At 31.1% G+C, this 23,676-nt stretch overlaps 1 protein-coding gene across 3 annotated transcripts in view; it reads right to left on the bottom strand.

Moving 5' to 3' along the window:
* Positions 1 to 3,767: 3,767 nt before the first annotated feature.
* The window catches only part of LOC105340984 (uncharacterized), a 56,076-nt gene continuing 36,167 nt past the window's right edge, over positions 3,768 to 23,676 (bottom strand). Inside the window, exons 19-26 of one of the 3 annotated variants that reach the window (XM_066066272.1) lie at positions 18,567 to 18,626; positions 18,071 to 18,418; positions 17,435 to 17,782; positions 16,843 to 17,061; positions 14,393 to 14,692; positions 7,102 to 7,327; positions 6,565 to 6,972; positions 3,768 to 6,239 (exon numbers count right to left, since the gene is read on the bottom strand). In XM_066066272.1, the coding sequence (XP_065922344.1) occupies positions 6,104 to 6,239; positions 6,565 to 6,972; positions 7,102 to 7,327; positions 14,393 to 14,692; positions 16,843 to 17,061; positions 17,435 to 17,782; positions 18,071 to 18,418; positions 18,567 to 18,626 (2,045 nt within the window). In that variant the 3' untranslated portion in view covers positions 3,768 to 6,103. Of the gene's footprint in view, positions 6,240 to 6,564; positions 6,973 to 7,101; positions 7,328 to 14,392; positions 14,693 to 16,842; positions 17,062 to 17,434; positions 17,783 to 18,070; positions 18,419 to 18,558; positions 18,627 to 23,676 lie in introns of those variants that run through there. The other 2 variants (XM_066066273.1, XM_066066274.1) reach the window with 2 other exon arrangements.

The following is a 23,676-nucleotide window of genomic DNA, read 5'->3' as shown; positions in this document are numbered from 1 at the left end:
AATTTCTGAATTTAAATTACATTTTTCTTTTGGTGTGTTGATGTAATTGATAGTTTAAAGTCTGGACTTGAAATATTCATTTACTTGCTGTGTACCACGAAATACGATTAAGATAGAAATAATGACAAAATATCAGTGTAAAGACAACGATCAAACTTACTTATCAAGCAGTATCTTTGCCACTTCAGCGTTAGATTGAAGACGAAGCGCACACTTTACTTCCATCCAGCGATCGTACTGGTTACCGATGTAAATTCTGTTCTTATTATTTTTTGCATTTATTTCCGTCCGTCGTCTTTTTCTTCCCGAATCAGTCAAAGTCGGCTTTCTCCCTCGCTTCAAACCTGTCGTGTCCGACATCTTTTCTGTTTACCGGAAATATTGCGCTTGCGCATTTGATTTGCCGAATGAGTTCAACTCAAAGGTCATTGCATACGGAAATTATGTCGGAGAAATAAAGTACGGGAAGACCTAATTTCATATTGTCTAACAATTTTTAATTTTAATGGAAAAAATACATCATAACTTAAGTTTAAATGATAAGATAATGTATAAGAAACATATTTTACCAAATTCTCGATTGAATTTTAGGAACACCAAAATAATAATTTTGGCAGCTTGTATTGCTTTAAAAGTTTTGAAAAGAAGGATGATTAATAAGTAATTTATGGTAACTACCATATTAGTAAAAGGACAAGGAGTTTTCTTGATTTATTTAGTAACAGAACCTCACTCATATCTATTGAATTTCATGGTTCTTCATGTATATGTATAGCAAATGGTTACCCAGAAAATCCTCTAAGGTGTCGATAACTGAGGTCAATACTATCTTAAGACACCACCATCATCCCCCCCCCCCCCAAAAAAAAAAAATTCCGCATTTGCAGATCTCTCTATTTTTTATGGTTGTTATGGAATGTTTTATTAATAAAATGGAAACACAAATTAATGAACAATGATGTAAAGAAAAATATTTAATACATTATTTATTGAAAAGGTTTTTTAAAGTTTTTAATACATTGATTACTTTTTCATGTGAAATCGAGGTTGAAATTGAAGTTATTTAATTGGTTACTAAGGAAATTCATGGTTGCCATGGGAACGCTGGTTAAAAATGTTATGCATTTAATGCATTAATTCATGTTGGTAATTCAATTAAATGAACTAATGCCCATCAAAATGATAGTAACTTAAATGTTTGTAATCGAACAAAGAGGTTATTTTTAAATTTAGACCGAAACTATGGTGACGTTTGTTTCGTTGCTAGGCAACTATACAGAAGGGTAACCAAGAAAAAAATCCTACCATGTTGAGTACTGAGGTCAATACTATGCATGATAATAAAATAAACATATTTGCTGAGGGGGCCAAAAATGGCCCTTACCCTATCTTGTTCAAATTTGTAGAGAAAAAACTTTCACAAATTTTACTGCTATTCATGAAAGCAAAATTCTTCGCATTATTTAAACTCAGGACCTGTATTTTAGAAGATCAAAGCTTTAAAAATTTTATCGCTACTCATGAAATCAAAATTCCTACCAGTATTCGAGCTCGGAATCTGTATTTTGGACGATCAAAGCTACAACCGTTGCGCAAAAGAGATAGACAAGAAGAATTGGCTATATAAACAGTTTCATATATGGGTAAAATACGTCATGCTGTGACGTACATGTACTGTCATAAAAAGTAAATGTCACGAGGTATCGAGGATCCTTTAGGTTTCCGTGAACCACGTCCTGATGTATTATATTTAAACAATTATAAAACACCCCCCCCCCCCCCCGTTGACCGGTCTGACCCTCCGTGAGCTTCTTCTCACAATTTCGCATGTCATGATTGAGGTAAAAGTCAAAATGTTGGTGATTTGGTTTGTTTGTGATGGTAAAAATACAAACCTTGAGCAAACGGGTCTCCATTACATTGGAGGGGGATCAGGTGCCTAGGAGGAGAAAGCTTCCTCAGCCGACCGGTCGCACCGGCCATGTGATCATTGTTAAGATCATGAAAAACGGAAGAAACCGTGGTCAGTCCGGTGTATCAATTATGGTCTAACAAGTACATGTATGAAAAAGTCTATCAGCATGACTGTCTCCTAATGAACTTTGTTAAACTTGTTGTACTTGTTTAAAACAAATTAATAAATTGATTGTAAAAAGTAATTCAAATTAACCAAATTTCTGTTAATGTAAATCAGCACATCACTTAAAAAACCCAGGAATATCGTTTCCTATGACAATTTGAGTCCGACATCATCATGGTTACATGTATTTCGTGCAGTCCTTGATATTTACTACGTCGCGGTAGGTTTTGACCAATCCGATAAACGGGGCATGTAGATTTCAGTCCTGTCAGTTTTCTGTCAGTATCAGTCACTCGTGGTTTCGACCAATCGATAAACGGGGCGTGTATATTTCCCTCCTGTTCAGCCGCTGAAGGTTTCGACCAATCGATAAACGGGGCGGATAGATTTTAGCCCAGTATGTTTCTTTAGAGCTACGAATTAACGATAGGTTTTCTAAGAAATAGAGGAAATCATACTTGGTAGATGTACATGTAAATGTACAAATATATAATATACAACTCATAAATAATATAATATTAGTTGGTAAGCGCGTTGGCCACTCGCTGCTATACGTTTTTAACCTACATATATGGAATAAACATTCACAACGTACATGTAGTGATATATACATACATATGATATACATACACAAATGTATTTGTATACAAATGTTATTTTAGACGAATGAATTCCTCACTTACTTACACACATAACATCAACAATTGAACATTCATCTTAAAGGAAAAATAACATATCTTTTGTTTTATTGAGTATTTTAAGGTAAAACACATCTACAGAATCCATCTTCATTGTCTTCGTTTTAAATATTATATAGGGTGACTGAGTTTTGTACATTTATTAAAAAATGCAGCCTTATATACGAATTTTAACAAATAAATCCATCAAGATTTTTATTTTTAAGACATTTGAGCATAACAAATTAGAATCTTGGACAGTTTTTACCAATTTTAATTGTCAAGGATGGACAGAATAGCAGATAGAATTTCAAGAAATTTTACTCCCCTTTTAACTTAACTGAAAGAACACAGGGTTTCTCCAATATAAAATTACTGAGATATAAAAAGAGTAAACAGAGTTTCCGAGGTTCAATACTATTATCTTTTAAATGAGTAACATTACATTACATTTTTATTCTCAGCAATGTTCGATAACTCTAATTTTTATCTGTACCATAAATCTGTCATCGTATAGACAGATTTAATTAGTATTGTTGTGTTAATATTACGATCTTTTCGTCAACAAACTACTTGTCATAATGGACATACGGAGATTTACCACATGAAGGGTAACGGGTTCGAGCAACCGATGAAACAGTTCTTTTCAAAATTTGATTTCAACTTGTTTTATTTCATCATATTTATCGTGGCCAAAATTACAATAGCTTCGTAAAATGCATTGATACCATCAGTAAATTCATTTTTACTTTATTACATCTAAAACGTTTGAAGGATAAATAACATTTTGATAATGAAAAAATAATTTGAGATTGAGTATCGAAGAAATTTAAAATATATTTCATTTTTATTATGTGTTTATATCAATGATTCTATCTCTTAATGTTAAAATTCATATCGCAACTCCTCTGAAATAACTTTATTTGTAAAACTCTTTGTTTCCTTTGTCTATCATAAGAGAACTGTACTCAATTATATATCAAAACACTTGTATCCATTGAAGCTTAACTTTATTCTACTCAAACAGCAAAAAAATATGACAGATAATGAATAATCAAAAAGCAACATTTGATTTCGCAAAATATCAGGAAGCGATTTAATGGTCTATAACATAAAGAACAAGAAATCATATTGACGCAAGCGTCAAATGGGCCGCAAAAAATATAATTGTTGTATGAATCATTGATTGTTTACATAAAAACACACCACAAAGAAGAAAATAAGAGTTGGTTGTACTAATTTTTATGGTAAATTTTAATATACTTTCAGCAACTTGTTTTGAAGTTAGTTTAAGAAATATTTTATTCAAAAATATACATATAAGTATATAAATGAATCTGGATTGAACAGCAGGCAATACTAGCCTATATTAGTTCTCTCCATCTGAGATTGAAGTTTAACATTTTACTATTATCATAAAGAATCGATTTCGTTACTGTAAGCATTTCTAACGGAAATTGTATGATCATTGTCATAGTATGAAGTAATGGAGAACACACTGCATGATTTGTACATTACTCTAATACAAAGTTCAACTCATCATTTTTCTCTTGGAGATTATGAATTTCAAACGGTTAACCATTTTGGGTTTTTTGTTGTTGCATAGTATTGAATGAAAACTTAATGCATTAATTTAATATATGATTTCAAGGGACCTCATGATAAAATAAAAATGGATAAGTTCAAATTTTCCAGTCAATTCAAATTTTCATTTCTGTCATATTCTTGCGTAAATAATTGATATAAAAATAAATGTCATTTCATGATATTTTCTACCACATTTTACATGGAAATATAATAAATACACACGGCACATAGAAATTCAAATATATCATTTATATAAAATTTAATGACATTCAGGTCTTTAGTATGTCCCGCATACCGATCCAGATGCATTGTTTTGAAAAAAATGAAAAACTCCGAAATTTTCCGAATAGATTATAGTCTCGATAAAAACGCGCCAAATACGACAATCTACTAAGTATGACCTAATTTTCATTTATGAGTAAAACAAAAAATATGTGATATTTTCTAAAAGGCATAAAACATATTTCTACCTGCAAATTTACTTTAAATTCATAAAAATAAGCATAGTATTAATGCTATTAAAAAAGAACTGTCCCGCAGAAACGCAGTAACAATATTTAAATGTGTATCAAATAACGGACCACCTTCCGGCGGCCCGTAATAAGCCTTCAGGAGGATTTACATACATTTTAGAAATATAATCATTAAGCATTAATTTGTCTCATTAATATTAATTTAAAACATTACATTACAATTGAAATGCATAGCGGTAATGTAAAAAGGTGACGTTTAAAAGGTAATAGGTAGCGGAGAATCATATTATACGAACATTTCTCTAATCAGATGATTATTTGACTTTTAGACATTTGGAACAGTCATATTTCTTGGTCCAATTATAAATTTAATATCTCGTACGCTACTTAACGACATGTTATATTTATGTAAGCATATTAATAAGCAACTAATTCACGCTTAGCTAAACAATAATTCTTGTATCATTTTAGTTCAAAATGTTTTGATATGAAAATGTTTATAAGTATTTTAAAACTCTCACGTATTCCAAGATTTGATAATACATTAAACAGTACACAAAAAGAAGCCTACTTTGTGGACCAAATATGTTAAATGCATTAACTTGTTAATCTTTTTACCATATTAAGCCTCAACGCAATAAAGATATAAAAAAGGTAAAATAAACCTTGATATGAAGATATAGTATATAATTAACTAAACGTAGCATTAATATTGCATATTTTGAGAATAAGATTTTTAAACATTTTCCTATATATTTATATGAACTTTAAACATATCTTGGGAACCCAGTATTCGTCTGGTGATCGGGTTTTAGCATTACTGAATATATAAGTACACTATTAAAGGACCCTTACATAATAATATTACACATTGATTTTGATTATCTCATACTTGAACTTAGAACTTTAAACCTATCCTGGGGCACCAGTTTTGGTCTTGGGGTAACGGTTAAACATTTCAGTATGCACACTATTTAAGCATGATTGCATAATAATCTTACAAAATGTAGTGTTGTGGTTCTCAAGAACGTGTTTTGAACGTTTTCCCTATATATTTCTTTGTTTAAATTTAAACCTCTCTTAGGCCAAAGTATTGGTCCGGGTAATATGGTTAACAATTTAATCCTTTGCTAAGGTGAACTATAACGTCAACAATTTTTTCAAAGTCATTTCTTTTGCTAGATCTGTAAAGTATCAGAAACGCGACATTTTTTCACGAATCAGTTTAATTTTTAATATAATAATATTTTTTGCGGCATATTTCAATCTGTTGGTCTTTTGTTTGTCTAAAAATAGCAGTAAATTGTGCTCCCCTCGTCTGAATCATAACAGTAGCCGAAATCTTCATGATCATCATAATCGTAATAATCGGAATCGACATAATAGTCTACATCAGAATCGTCATAGCTCTGTCTATTGGTACTGTAAAGAATTTTCAAAAAAAGTATTAAATCAAATACTTTCATTGTTTTGACAGTATATTTGGTTTGAACATATAAACATATTTTTATGGTATAAACATAACCATATTGTTAGAACACAAGTTCTTACAACTTACTTGGTTTTTAGTATATACAAAATATAAAACAGTTACTGTAGGTGTAGTAGTTTAGAATTAAAAGTACAGGTGCATAGAAATGTATATAATCAAACTAGTTAAACTGTTGAACAAGCTTTATATTTGAACGGACTTTATGTTTGATATTTCTGGTAGATATTGGATGAAATAAATTTAACAAATACCAACCTTTCCATTATTTCGATTATTTCTTGCTCAAAAATGCTTTCTCGAAAAGACAAGAATGATTTCATCTTTTGGGGAAGAGGTAATGACATTATCTTTGATTCAAATTCTGCTCCTTTGGAACAACAAGCCAAATGTTGCCTAATCATTTTCCTGCATGTGAGTGCCAATGCTGGTATTTCTTCTTTTTTAGAGTCGGCAATGGCATCTTCTAGAAGCAATACGTCATTTTCGTAATTTATTCGTTTATATGGCCTGTATTTGTAAACCGTTGACCAATCGTATTTAGAAATATCAAACTGTCCAAACTCTTCATCATGACTTAAATCATATCCGCATGTTATCAGTGTCACTGCTGTTTTCAACAAGCCCGCTTTTATCAGTTTTATCAAAGGTGAAGTACTTGTATCTCTAAAAAAAATATGTAAGACAAAAATTACAAATCGATGTTTATAAATCTAGTAAATTGAAAATGTTTCTTGCTATCCTTTCCAACTAATCTTAAATAAAGAATACTGAAGACATGCAGTTTAACTATACCTCATCGTAAGTGTTTTAATTAATGACTCTCTTCCTCCACAAATCAGCATATTGAAGAGTGAAAGGTCAATGATTGTAACTCCGTCTGAAGGCCATTGGGTTGTCCAGTTTGCCAACCTTTCAATTTCCAACGATAAAGCTGTTTGTTTGTATTTGTTTTCTGTGTCTAGAATAACTTGATGGGATATTAGAAGCGACGCAGTTCTAATCTGATCTCCAGTTTGCTCTGTAATTTATAATCAAATATTGTGAATAATTAAATTCATTCAAATTTCTGCATGCAAAAGCAATCAAATAACATTTTTAAACACAATTATTTCATAGAAAAAAACAGAGATATAAAGAGTGTGTTAAATCTATCTAACTTATGTCAGGCAAAAGCTTAACATAAGAAAAACTAGACGCGATTTTGTTGTGAGCAACGAGAGGTCTTCCATTTTAATTCACCTTCAAAAGGTATTCTTTTTTATCGTTTCGTAACACATTTTTAATTTCTATTTTACCCTTCCGAAAGACTTCAGTCAAAAAAATATCTATATTAGAGAAAAAAGCGCGTAATATTGTGATTTGTCATATAATTAAAACGGAAATGAGGAAAATACATTATTTCAAAGATAAAATTATATAGCAAAACACAATAAAGGAAAAAAAATATATTTGGCAAACGGATATTGAACCAAAGTCGCCTTGGTACAAGTTTACCACTCTAACCAATACGCCACGAGAACTCTCGCTTCCTTACTCTGTAACCCAAAATCTCAAAATTATATTATATACTGTACATCTATTTTAGCGTCTCTGTAGTAAAACGACAAAAATATTTTTAAAATTAAATTTTCTTAATTTATGTGTCCTTTCGATGACAACCAGACGTTTGGATATGCATGGGACACTAAAGCTGAAGACTACCTACCATCACTGACAATTTGAAAGTTCTATCTTAAGGAAGACGTTTACTCAGAATGAAAAAAATTCCACTGATGATAATGAAAAACACACTACTGTGTGTTATAGACCTTACATGGAAGTGTTATTCCTCACTTTCAAACAGTAGACAGTAGGTCAATGACCTACTTTTTGAGTTAATGGCCATTGAAATTTTTTGGAAAATTAAAGAAAAACCCCTACAAATTTTACACTATGATTGAGATTTTCTTAATTGTGAAAATAATACAAATTGCTAAACTCTTTATCAAATGAATTACAGTTTACGAAAATAGTGACATTAAATAGATACAAAGCATTAGGTTTTATTCACATTCTATAAATATTCAAGTCCGAATTTCCTCTATTAGTTTTCAAATCCCTACCAATTTTTGATTCAATATAACAAAAAAATCAATGGTGTCTTTTATCATTTTTAAGCATTTTTCAATATTTTTGTAGTGTGTGCCATACGATTTTCTAAACGAAAAAGCGAGATAAAACCAACAGAAAATATGCAAAATTATGTTGACTTACAAATGAAATAAAAAACTTTAAATATTTTAGTACTACCAAAACTACTTCAGTGGAAAACAAAACCTGAAAAATTTGGTCCAAACTGCCTCTGTTTTGCTAAAAGTCAAACTTTGTTTGAGCCTAATTCCATAATATAGTAAAAATATCGAATGATTTGTGAATAATAACTCATTTCATAAATACTTTATGTATTTAAAACATAATTTTATCTTATTATTATTGAACTTTTGAACAATCTAGATTTGAGAACCCAAACCCTGAGTAAACAACGTCCTTAAATACTATTTGAGTAAAATCGTAAACAGGCTTAACAAATAAAATATAAAATATCTCGAGGACTAAAATTGATCGATCGATCAATCTTTTTTTTTTTTTTTATACAAATTTTTTTTATTTGTTTAGTTTGATCTTAAGGTTTAATTGAAATCAGCTGAAGTATTTTTTAAGAAAATGTTACAGAAAATCATAATTAGTATATGGGAAAAGAAAGGAAGCAATAATAAAGTATTCTGTTTAAACAGAATACCACTATAATAGAGGAAAACAGCACAATGACAAGAAAGTCTTCCATTGGAAAACAGTAGACTTTAAATAAGTGAGTGGAGTGTTGGCAAATATACTCCGATTGAAATGCATAATGAAATACAGTCGAATTATAATTCCTAAAGTGACGATGATCCATTGTTAATGAATATTTTTAATACAGCTTCGAAATAAATGCAGCGTTTGTTCTCTTTATTGTTGAAAATTGTACACAGATAAACCGGAAAAAATCTTAAACATTTATTTAAATTCAAATCAAATAGTGAAACGCATTTTATTTCATCGATTAAAAAAATCAACATGGTTGTAAAAGCGTGCAGTAATGTATTGGTATTTAATTGTTTTCATAGAAGCAGTCTTGCAAAACTTTAAAAAATTTGTTTAAAAATCGACACTGTATTAAGGTTATTTATGCGTTTACAGTAGTTATACGCTAATGGAAAAAAATTAAAACTTAGTAATAGTAAGATCATATGAAGAGAAATCTTCGTCATGAAGAATGGGTGGAGTGGAGATTGTGTTAAGGTGTACAATCTATACAGATGATTAAAAATATGCCTTAAATCTCTACGAGGTAACCAAATACACGTAAAAGCCGTTTTTTCTCTTTATAAATATCACCGCTTCGTTGTATGCATGCCCAAACAGTCCTAAAAACATCACTGGTATCTGTTATTCATGACAATTACTGTTTGCAAGAAAAATTGAGGAAATTTATCATATGCCGGTGTAATGAAGAATAATGACCCCCGTAGAATAATGACCGGGGGTCATTTTTCGACGTAGAATAATGACCCCCCGGTCATTATTCTTCGTAGAAAAATGACCCCTTTGCCTGAAGAATAAGTGTCATTTTCATAAAAATGAGCACACTCCACATGAAGAAAAGTGACCCCTGTAGAATAATGACCACCTTCTAGATTAAAGTTTTTCAGTACATTTTTTTTTATTATTTGTGAAATAGTCTTTACACTATTGTAATTTTTACTGCTGCAGTTTACAGAAAGTAACAGAAATTTTAATTCATATTCAAATAAACTTAAAGGGAAAGAAGGGGTATATCTTAGAAAATAAAAATCCTTCCGTTATAACAAGACATTAACGTATTGCATCGGGGTATGGTTGTCATCTTAAAGGGGCATGGTCACGATTTTAGTCAAAAATTATTTTTCCGATTTTAATGTTCACAATGCTTTTTCAATAGGCAACCAAAATTTGAGTGTCATTCGTTGAGTTATAAGCAAGTTACAGAGCTTGCAATTCTTTGCTATGTAAACGAAGCTTTTGTTTACATTTTAAATGTTGAAGTGAAAATTCCAATTTTAGACCTAATGAATGTGTTAAACGTAAGGAACTGTTTATTTATGCTTACAATGAATAAGACGATAGAAAATCAGCTTGAAAAGATTTTTTACTGGTATATTGAACCTATGTAAACAACAACAGGGCACGAGCCTTGTTTACATGACAAAGTATTGTGAGCCCTGTATGTTGCTTATAGCTTTACAATTGACCCTCAAATTCCATTTGATCAGTAGAAATGCTTTCCTCAAGCATTGTAAATAATGAAAACAGAAAATTAGAATTTGACCAAAATCGTAACCCTTTAACAATTACAGTTACATATATCTATAGTGTTCCGATAGGGCCACTTCGACCTTAGGGCGAAGATGCGAAGTTGCATAGGCGATAGTGCGAAAGCGAAGGAGCAAAAGTGCGAAGATGCGACGACGAAGCGCGAAGATGTGATGCCTAAAGTGCGAAGGCGAAGGGGCGATACTACTAACGCTCCTTCCCAACTTCGCACTCTGGCCTTCGCATCTTCGCACTTTCGCCGTCGCCTTATTTTATTGCATTCAGCAAGTCTCGGTCGATTAAATAGAATTTAATGCAGGCACCGTACTTGCCAAGTTTTTCCGATTAATCCAGGCTATTATTGGTACGCATGCGCTAGGCCATCGCGCTTACTATGAATGTTTAAAAATATTTTAATGTGTACATTTGACATATATGTTCACCAGTGCTAGCTATCATTATCTACTCCACACAAAATTTATTGTCCACCATAATTTGTACATATGCACTTGCAGACTCATGTCACTTACCAGCCGTCTGTTTACCGTGGACCAAACACAGTAACATTCTAATTTCATTATGCGACACACCTTGCTCATGCATGGATCTAGAGGGGGAGAGGGGGTCCGTCCCCCCGGGAAATTTAATATTAATAATTTCAAACAGTTAGAGGGGAGAGGGGTCCGGACCCTATCCCCCTGGATAATTTAACTTTATTAATTTTATAAAAATAAAATTTCCAAAATATGCCTCAGAACCCTTAAACGTAAGAGCTCCGCAAGTTTAAAACATAGGTAATCGCAGATTACAAAGCTCACCGAGACGAGGCATCACCTTTATAAGGCCTTACCTTTATGAGACCACCTTAATCATATTATATGAAAAGCATCCTCTTGGATATTCATGGATTCTGTTTTGACACAATATCGTATATCATCTGTTAAAAAATTGTATGATAATCATATGTTCATATGTTAATCAATACAATGATATAAAATTAAAAATTGCATCCTATCATACTTACAATATATATCATATAATACCATAAAATACCGTAAAACATTCTGAGATATGATATTGTAACGTATGATATGACATTGTATTGTGTTATACATTATTGTATTTGATTAAATAATACAATATCATAAAACATAATACAATATAGTATTATATGAAACAATTCTCATATTGCAATAATACATCATAACATTGAAACATATGTTGTTATATTGTATAATATAGTATGATATTGTAATGTTTGATACTGTATCATATTTGATAAATTATATGATATTGTATTATATGATACAATATAATTTGATACAACATTGTATGACATCAAATGATACAATATCATTGGATAAAAAAATATTATATAATACAATTATATTAAACATATTGTATCATATGATACAATAATATATATTACAGCATCATACAATACAATTTCATGTAATATGATAATTTATCATATAAACCAATATCATATTATACAATATCGTATGATACGATATATTATAATATTACAATATCATATATACAATTTCATTTGATATAATTCTATATTACAGAAACCAACATCATATTATACTGTATTGTATGATACAATATCATAGAATATACAATATCATATCATAGGATGCAATATTAAATATTGCAATATAAAATGTAAAAGTATCATGTGATTAAATAATTAATTAATAATACAATATAATATAATACAATATTGTGTCATAATATACAATCCTATACATAACAATATCATGATACAATATCATGATACAATATCATATCATAAAATATAAAAAAATGATACAATATTATATCGTATCATATAACGTTTTACAATATAACATATGGTATTATATTGTCTCCTTTTAAACAATAGTGTTTCATATCATATACAATACTATATCATAGGAATCATGTTATATCATTTAATAACAACCACATCTATCTATCAAGCAGGTTTGAGTGAGGTAGGGGATTTCTTTAGCATCCTTGATAATGGAGGTCTGGCTCTGCATCTGAAGCAACTTCTGCGTTTCATTTATAATATAGTTAAATCATAGTAGTATCACTTCTTCGCCTTCGCAACTTAGCACTTTCGTCTTCGCATCTTCGCGCTTCGCCGTCGCATCTTCTATATTCTTCATATTGTTCATGAATTATACTCGCATTGAGGATCTCCACTATTACTTTGGATACAATAAAGATCGTGTGATCAAAATCAAGGGGGGAATAAACCCCTAACATAGGCCCTTTCCTTTTATCAACGCTTTTAGAAACAATCTTTTCTTACTATAATCGATCAGTGTTTATTATCTATTAAGATTTACTATAGTCAGGTACTCTTCACACATTTGCTATAAAAGAATAAATTCTATTCATGATCACAAATACAACATTACAACAAATGTTTAGATTATGATGTTCATGTATTACGTAGAAGAAAACAAAACAAACGCAAAATGATTTTTTAAAAATCACTTTCCTCATGAAATGTAAATAAAAAGTATTCATATACCTGCCCCCTTAGTATTTTTCCATAAAGATATATACATGTATCATTCTAAGATTGACAATTCATTCACCAATGAATATTGCTTATACTATTACAACAATTATTCTTTCATGATTATTGTTCTATCACACAATATCCTCATTGTGTATGAATCTTTTCTTTATTTGCGTCATTTCCCGCCGTATGTCGACGAGAGAAGTGACGTAACTGTTAACAATCAATTTGTGGCAATGTAAGAGTGTTTTGTGTGTGCTTGCTACGGATATGAAAAACTATATACAGCAATTTATTTACGGGGTAACCAATACGGGGGGGGGGGGTCATTTTTCTATGGGGGTCATTTTTCTTCATGTTGAACATGAAGAAAAATAACCCCTGGATCTTTTTTCTTCAGAAAAATCCAATTATTCTTCAGCTAGGGGGGTCATTATTCTACGTCGAAAAATGACCCCCGGTCATTATTCTACGGGGGTCATTATTCTTCATTACACCGGAACAAAGGAATGTGACAGTTATTTTGCAAAAAGAAAAGAAATATGTGAATCTTGCACAAATTCATTGTGATTTAAAATAGTGTCTATTACGGACAGCTTTTCTTCTATGTGTGTAAGTGTTGGGGGGGGGGGTCACATAAAGTAACGCATTAAAGAACTTACGAAATGCCCCTTTTCAAAGTTTACACCAATCAAAACTTCTTTAGTATTCGAGAAAAAGAAGAAAAAAATCACCACGAAGACTGCATTCTTAGGGAGAAAAAAGGACATTGGATTGGCTGAATTGGGTTATGTCCTAAAGAATGATACACAATGCGTATTTAAAACCAACGCGTATTGTTTGACCATAGAAAATGCGTACTCAACAACCTGCATAAATAACTAGCTTTACAGTATCATGTATTGGCGCAGTTGTTCTTGGGAATATGTTTTAAATACACTCCTCCAGTTTCAGTTTTAAAATATAACTCTTTTCCTGATAAAAAATGATCGCCCATTCAAAAAAAAACTTACCCAAACATGATTTATTTTTTATATATATTAACAAAAAATATATTGCAATGTAAGGAAATACAATGTATATGCGAAAGACAATAATGATGAAAACTATAGATGTCTGATTAATTTGTTTTATCAGAAAAGTGTACTTATATTCGCAAGAAACACTGTGCCTCAATAGTATTAAAATTATCACCTGATGATATTGCCCAGTGTAAACATGTGTTCTTTTCCTCGTCCATTGCATTCACATTGACGCCTTTTTCCAATAGCTGTACAACTACTTCTGTGCCTGTATTCTTGACTGCTTGTATTATATTAGGTCGTTGCCCTCTATATAAATCTGGATTGGCTCCGTAATCCAAAAGGTTTTTGATCAAAGATTTGCTATGATCATTATGACGAGCATTGCTCAAAACTTGGGATAAAATACATCCTTGGTTGGGATTCGCTCCGTTTTCAAGAAGAACTTTGCCTATAGCTGCTGTTCTTTTATCTACAAAAACATTGCCTTTAAATAATAACATAACACATACATTTATGTATCTTTAGTTAAACTTGCTTAAATTAATTATTAACAAGTGAAAAGCTGTCAATGTGACAGCAAACCGGGTTTTCATTCATGTGAACTGTATCCATAATCCATGTCAACCTGTTATCCATAATCCATGTCAACCCGTATCAAGTGAAATGGTGTACCCTATATGCAATATTTTGCCAAAAAAGTTCAAAATCTGTTTTTTTAAAAATAAATAATCAGAAATCAAAATCCTAGCAATATGCACACCTCTGATATATGTACAATTGATCTGCAAAAGAACAACTTCCTATCTTGAAAACTGTAGGAGGAGTTATCCGTACAATGATGGTACCCTATATACAATATTTTGCCAAAAAATGACTAAGTTCAAAAGCTGGTATTTTTTTCCATAAATTATTGAATATCAAAATCCTAGCAATATGCACACCTCAAATATATGTACAATTGATCTGCAAAAGAACAATTTCATATCTTGAAAACTGTAGGAGGAGTTATCCGTACAATGAGGAAACCCTATATACAATATTTTGCCAAAAAATGACTAAGTTCAAAAGCTGGTATTTTTTCCCATAAATTATTGGATATCAAAATCCTAGCAATATGCACACCTCAAATATATGTACAATTGATCTGCAAAAGAACAATTTCATATCTTGAAAACTGTAGGAGGAGTTATCCGTACAATGAGGGTACCCTATATGCAATATTTTGCCAAAAAATGACTAAGTTCAAAAGCTGGTATTTTTTTCATAAATAATCAGAAATCATTATCCTAGCAATATGCATACTTCTGATATATGTGCAATTAATCTGCAAAAGAACAACTTCCTATCTTGAAAACTGTAGACGGAGTTATCCGTTTAATGAGGGTACCCTACATGTATATGCAATATTTTGCCAAAAAATGACTAAGTTCCAAGCTGGTATTTTTTTCATAAATTATTGAAAATAAAATCCTAGCAATATGCACACCTCTGATATATGTGCAATTAATCTGCAAAAGAACAACTTCCTATCTTGAAAACTGTAGGAGGAGTTATCCGTACAATGAGGGTACCGCCTGCCCGCCCGCCATTTTCACCATTTTAATAACCGGATTTTTCCGTTGGAAAACCCGGTCAATTAAAAAGCAAACGCTGACAATTTAAATAATGATATGCTGTTATCACTACATATAACATTACAAACCTCACGAAATTGTTTCTTTAATTTGTACCTTTATTATTATGTTCAAGGTGTTTTTGTTCGCGTCTCAGAAATAGAAATAAAGTCAAACAGATGGGGTCTTAACTATGAAGTTTGTTAAATGTGCATTTATTGAATCATTAAGTATTATTTTCGACCAATAATTCGTTCTTCAATTATTTATTTGCGACAGATCATCCTTACCCATGGAACTAAATTTATAGGAGAAAAATGTGAAATTTTAGCATATATACCTTAAAGCATAAAAACGTACTGCCTATGCTGTTATCACTACATATAACATTACAAACATCACGAAATTGTTCCTTTAATTTGTACCTGTATTATTATGTTCAAGGTGTTTTTGTTCGCGTCTCAGAAATAGAAATGAAGTCAAACAGATGGGGTCTTAACTATGAAGTTTGTTAAATGTTCATTTATTGAATCATTAAGTATTGTTTTCGACCAATAATTCGTTCTTCAATTATTTATTTGCGACAGATCATCCTTACCCATGGAACTAAATTTATAGGAGAAAAATGTGAAATTTTAGCATATATACCTTATAGCATAATAACGTACTGCGTATTTTACAAATACAAATTCTATTAGATGAATTGTAAACTTATATTGTACATGTATAATTGTTCATTGTCTTAAAATGAAATAGTTATTTTTTTTAAGAATCAATACTACATGTTGCCATTGATCTTGGATTTCAGCTGCAAAAGTGCAATATATTTGAGAAAGAAAAGAAGAGGAACCTGATATTTTTGTTTAAGTTTTAATAAATGAAAAACAGGTAAAGATGAGTATTTATTGAATACAGAATTTCAAGACAATGCATATAGTTTTTGTTATTTTTTCGTAGTCAGAGAAAATATTTATAAACTGTAAAACAAACTGAACATTTAGCTTACCTAGCGTATAGTTTGAAGAAAGAACATACAATGCCGAAAATCCAGAATTATCCTCTGTGTTAACGTCGGCACCCAAATTAATAATTGTTTTAATTAAGTCTGGTTGTTCAGATGTTGAGACAAGTAAATGCAATATTGGTGTTCCATCGATTGTATTATAAATATTGCTTTTCCTTTCATTTAGAAGAATGAAAAACAATGGAATATCTTGTTGTTGATCTAAAAGCAAGAATATATCAATTGTTATATTGATAAATAACAAAATTCATTTAAATGAAAAAAGAAAAAAAATCTTTTGCATTTGGTTTTTTTTTCAATGCCATATTTCAATATGACAATATTTGTCATGGCACACCATTGAAAATACAATAATCATATTTCTACAATTTCTTTATATCTTTTAAACAAATGAAGTTTTTAGAAAGATGGATTTAAAAAAAATGCAATAATTCATATTAAAACCCCTTTTTTGTGTGTGTATTTCATGTTGATAAATGTAACTACAGACTTAACAGAAACAATATATATATATATATATATATATATATATATATATATATATATATATATATATATATATATATATATACACCCTTTGAGTTTCGCCATCTGAATAATCTATGCAAATGCAACGAGGATCGACGATATCCTTGATCAAGCTGTAGTTTAGCGCCATGTTGCAAAAGAAGGTTAGCTGACGTAACATCTTGGATTTCAACTGCTTTTCCTAATGGACTTTTTTCGCCACATCCGGTGTTTGAATTTGCTCCACTCTTGAGTAATAATTTGACACAGTTGAAGCGTTCAGTAGAGTTTGAAACTCTTTCTAGTGTTAAATAAAGAGGGGTTTCTTCTAATCTATTTTTTGAATTGATATGAACACAAGCTCCATTGTCAAGAAGAAATGACATAATTTCAAAAATGCTGGAACTATGTTTTGCTGAAAAAAAGAACAAAAACTATAGTAATAAACTACAAACAAAAATAAGGTTAACACAATTTATTACTAACATTTAATTTTTAGAACAAACCCTTAAAGAAAAAGATATCTAGGATATATACATGTAATCTAGATACAAGACCACAAAAGGCCCTAAAATTTTGGCCTTAACCTAGGAAACTAAATGCATCAAAATTCAAAATTAATGATTATTTGTTAATGTTTTAAGAAGTTAACGCTAACAAATAGTCGCGGTAATTTTAAATTACAAAATTTCATTTAACTCACCACTTAATGTGCTCAGATGAAGGAGTGAATTTCCTTGTCTGTCTTTGATATTGATTTTTGCACCTTTGTCCCAAAGTTTCTTTATGCAATAATTATCTCCGACTGAGACTGCTTTTATTAAAGGTGTAACTCCGTTTAAGTTAGTTTTGTTTACTATAGTTCTATTGATCGTAAGCTTATCAATTATTGCATCAGTATACATTTGATCATCAAATGAAGATGGTAAAAGGCTGGAACTCAGAAACAGCATGAGAGGGGTATTTTGTTTTTCATCCATTTCAGACAAGGGACCACCATGATTTGTGTATGTCTCGATAAAATCTAAACACTGCTGTAAGGATTTTTCTTCTGTAATAAATTTAAAAATTGTATCAAGAAACGTACACTTTTTTGTATTTTTTGATATACAGAAGAGTAAACACAAGTTTGCCGCAATAAAAATTGGAAGATACATGTACGATGGTTATCAAAACAAAAGTTCTACAAACTTTACAACCTTTCCATGCAGAGATTACCGCAGCTATAGGCATGCATCGCAAGTGGTTGATTTGTCTACCTAAAAGACAATATAACGAAATTTTGCCTTAAGGGCGTGTGAGCATTTTAACACAAAGTAGAATGTTGCATTCAACATAACGTTAGTTGAAGTGTATTTAAAACTTAAAATGATTAATTAAGTTGTGCATATAAATTTACAGCATGAACATTTTTGATGAAAAATAAAATATCTAAATTGTCATCGAGTATGCGTTTTATCTGACCCGTTTCCGATATACACAGGACCCGTTTCCGATCTACACAGTAACCACAAACGCTGTGCCGGATAATTATACCAGTGACAAGATGACAATTTTGCACCCGCCTAAGATGCAGTTTCGTTAAATCCATATATACCAAATGATAGACCCTTTTCTAGAGAGAATATATCCACTTTTGATTTTAGTGTGTCTCACCCAAAAGGCGAAAAATAACTTTTAACAATTAATATCCCGTAGGGAATTATAATTTAGAGTAAATATTTTCTTAAACTCCTATAGGAATTGTATTTCCTAAAGGAGAAAAGAATTTCCTGTAGGAATTTGATTCATACAGGAAGTATTCATATAGAAACATAAATCTCCTATCAAATATTAAAATCCTATGGGTGTTTTGTTTAAATCCTACCGAAATTTAAATTCCTATAGGAATTTTTTCCCCATAGGAAAATCCAAATATGCTATAGGAACATTTTTTTCATAAGTGATAACTTATTTTCCTGTAGGAATTTTTTTTTTCAAAGTTAAATATCTCTCGTGACAGGCGAGATACCTTAACATGAAATGTGGTTATAAACTCTTTAAGGTTGCTCTATACACCATTTGCTGATAACGCAGTAGGCAAAAAGTAAATTGGGAGGCATGTACTTCCGGTACTTGCTGATTCAAACTGGGGCTAATTGTATGGGAATCACTCTTTTACAAATTTTGATCAGAATCCTCGACATCTCGTGACTTCTACTTGCAGTCAGTGCGTCACATGGCGATTTGTAGGCATTGTGAAACAGTCTATATCGCCAAAGTCTGTTGAGTATCTCCGTTGCACAATACGTGTAGCTTCAATTTACGAACTTTCATGTTCCAAGTTCGATTACCGCAGGGAATTTTTCCATGAGAATATTACAATTTTAAAGAATGAATTTTCTCGAATAATTTTTTTTCCTGCCTTTTTAAAGCCAAACACATGCTAGAAATCCATATCTTTAAGTAATTTAGAAGTTCAGGTTTGTATGCAGAACTTTCCCCAGGTGTGTGGAGGATCTTAAGTTTGAATAGATTTGATTTGATGATTGGAAAACTTTAATATGTATATCATTCATGTAGATATATTATTTTCAGGCTGGGATACACAGATCCTTAGGCTATTAATTAGTTTTCCTCTTAGTGGTATGGAACAACTGTCGAATTAATTTGGTTGAAATGTGGATTCCAACTCATGCCTTTCAGATTGTTAGTGTAACCACTAACCCACTGTGCAACGCAATGCGACGACAATTTTGGGATAGAAAGTATTTACTGTATAGAATTACGCTCGATTTTGTTTATTTCGATAAATAGTACTTCAGAACATGGAGATGTCCCATATCACTGAAAGCGAATATGTTATCTTATATTTGCCTTATTATATGATGAAATGTTCTTCAACTCAGAAATAAGGACAGTTTCTAAGGTGTTTAGGCCTTGAGGATTAAGGAAATATAACCGTTATCTGAGGAACTTTCATACCAAATAAAGTTTTATTTTTTTTTTGTGTGTTAATTGTGTAATAATTTATACTCAATTTTTTATGTCACATTTATTAAAATTCATTTTCTACTAAGATCAAGCAGCTTTTTCAGATGGTTTTCGACTGAGGAGGAAGATATGAAAATTATGTTTTGGCGAAATACTCAAAATTTTGCAATTAAGATATTTTTTAATGTTATTGGGTTTTTTCCATGTGTCTGAAGGAAATATCCGTCATTTAACAAACGATTTTCTTTTAATTTGTTGATAGTGAACTTTTTATAAATCATTTTACAAAAGCACGAAAAAACTATTTAAAAAATACTTTAAAATACCTAGAGTATCACTATCAACATTTTTAAAGGTGATAAATATATGCTTTGTGGTCTTCTACTAAAAATTGGGTGCATAGAGCAATGGTCTATCATATGGCATTTTTGAATTTTACGATACAGCTTAGACGGGTGCAAAAATGCCACCTAGGCACTGGCATAATTATCCGGCACAGTGTTCATAGATCGCAATTTCCCAAATTGACGGACAACTGTTACAACAGACTTTAAGACGTGTCAAAGCTTTACCACCCGCAAAAGGAATTTTTTTTTTTTTTACAAATTATAACAGTTAAAGGTTAGGGTGGATGCTGTGTCATAGTGACCACGTGCATTAAAAAAACAATGTCATTATATAGTCCATCAAAAGACGACCGCGGAGCTAAAGTTTAGATATCCTTAATCGATCTCAGACCATGTGTACATGTACTAGCTCATAGAGTCATTTGCTGGATTGTGAAGATATGTAGTGGGTTTTTTTGCATTAGTTAAAATGTTATGGTTTTCAGTTAAAAGTGTAAGAAGTTGCCCAAAACTATGTAGCATTCAATGCTTTTGTACAATAAAAAACCAGCATCTAGAATATGTATTCTTTATATATCGTATTTATTTCACAGGTCAAGATTACATTAACAAACAAATACCAGCACCAATTATGGAACTTCCAAAGCCTCATTAGGAACAATGACCTATACAACAGAAATTAATTTTGACTTTGAAGTAACTTGCTTTAAAATTGGTATAAGTTATTTGCCCCTTCGACCTTGACCTTGGAGTTAAACCTATTTTTGTATTAATATGAAGTAGAATTTATTTAAAAACTTGTACGTGAAAAAAAAATCGCTCGTCGTGTTCTTTCACTTAACATTCAGTTATGGCCACAACGTACTATCAATTAACAATTGTTACTTCCATACTTACGTCGACTCGATATATCCCAAGTTCAATTAAAAAGATACCACAGAGTCTGCGTCATCTGTTTCAATTTTTTATTGGAAAGGCACATTGATGGTAACCTAACCTTTCCTTACTTATGTAGCAACATACCTTCATCACCTCCATTTAAAGCTTTTGGCTCTCATTTACTTCGATACGCAAGGGCATGTACACGCTCTAGAAATGTTATTAGACCAATTTTACCGTAAATCGTAAAAATGAAATACTTTGCAGAGAAAAATTGACCAGAGGAATTTCGAGCTGGTCTTTTTCAAAATGGCTCCATTCTTTTTCTTAAATTTGTACACAATGCTTAATTGTTGTTATATTTTATGATATTAACATGCTTCTTTTTTAAACTTATTACTCCGTATGTTGAATAAAATGTGATAACAATTAACATTTTTCATATTTCATTGTGAGTCAAAGGACGATATAGGTTGTATTGTACGTGGGGACATTATAAAATATTAAACATGTTTACTTTTGTTTATATTACAAATGATATTTGTTCAAGAAATACAAAGTTCATGAACCATTGTTTCTTTTTCAGTTTCCGTAATTTCCTATTTTTCATTGAATTGTAATTGAAGACAAATTTAGATAAGTCGTAAACATGAACATTCCGTAGAGGAAAGCTTTTCAGAGAAATTTTGGGCTCAGTATTTTTTAGAATGGCTTGACCCTTTTTCTCAATTTTTGACACATTGATTGTTATCATAATTTATGAATAATTATAAGTTGATTTTCTCGTTGATTGTTAACATATTTTATGAACTAAAGTTGCTTTTTCTGTTTCCATTACTCTGTCAGTGCTTTATAATTTGATTAATATCAACAATTCATAGTATTTAGGAGTGACAAATGAGACAACATAGGTGGTCATGCAAGTAAAGTGTAGAAGTGTAGAATTTGTTATACTTTTTTAATGTTTTTTTACAACAGATGTGACAAGTAAAAATTCGTCGTCTTTGTTGACTTTTTTTTAAATTGATATACGTTATATATTTTTGGGAGTTGAATTTAATCAACTCTACCATGCAGTTACTATGGCAAACCGAAACTGAAACAGTTTTTGGACCTAAGGTGGCACGGGACAGTTTTTTTTGATAGATTTTGATACATTTCATTGCAGCCAGGGGATGTGTCTTCGGAACTCTGTAACTAGAATTTCCTCAGTTCCCATGCAGCACAAATACCTTTAATTCACTCTTTATAAGACCAATCACCAATTTCTGAAGAAAATTACTAGTCAAAACCTGTAACATTTTCTACATACTGGTTTTTTATGAGATTTTAACCCTTTCATATTTTGCTAATTTTTTATGATTTTTTTTAGCTTTTTAGACCTCCCCCAGCCAATTCCCTGCAAAGGGTTGACCTTCCGTACCATGTGCATGTTGCATCATCACATGTCAGAAACTTACCGGTGTATAGTTTACAATGTCCCATCCACCTTCTTTTCGTGTTATTTACCCTCCCGTCTGTAACTTGCAATTTCACTGTGTAAAGTTAACACAACAGTCACAGCCGCAGGTTTCGCATTTTACTTCTGATTTTTATGTACCTAACATATGGAGCCTACATATTGCATATTAATTTCAACAAGAGACATCCCTCTAACTAATGATAATCATTAAAAATCATTTCATGAATTTTAGCAACACTCATAAGCATTCAAGTACAGCAATTCTCAATTTTACAAAAATATTGATGGGTACCACAGGATGAATGACCATCTTTAAGTTCTCCTTAAAGATAGCTTAAAGGTGTTTAAAGGTAGCTTAAAGACGATCTTTAAGCCACCTTTAAGCTATATGTGTTGCTTAAAGGTGGCTTAAAAAAAGCGTAAAGATGGCTTAAAGGCAGCTTAAAGACTATCTTTAAGTCCCCTTTAAGCCACCTTTAAGGACAACTTATAGGTCCTTAATGTCCAAACTTCTTTAAGCCACCTTTAAGCTACCTTTAAGCTACCTTTAAGCCACCTTTAAGCCATTAATAAAAAATTAATTCAATATTGTGCTTTATTTACTAACAAAATGTATTAACTTTATGAAAGAAAAGGTATTAAAAACGG

This window comes from Magallana gigas, chromosome 7 (genome assembly GCF_963853765.1).
Source record: "Magallana gigas chromosome 7, xbMagGiga1.1, whole genome shotgun sequence".
NCBI lineage: Eukaryota > Metazoa > Mollusca > Bivalvia > Ostreida > Ostreidae > Magallana > Magallana gigas.
This window is presented reverse-complemented; position numbering and strand designations above follow the sequence as displayed.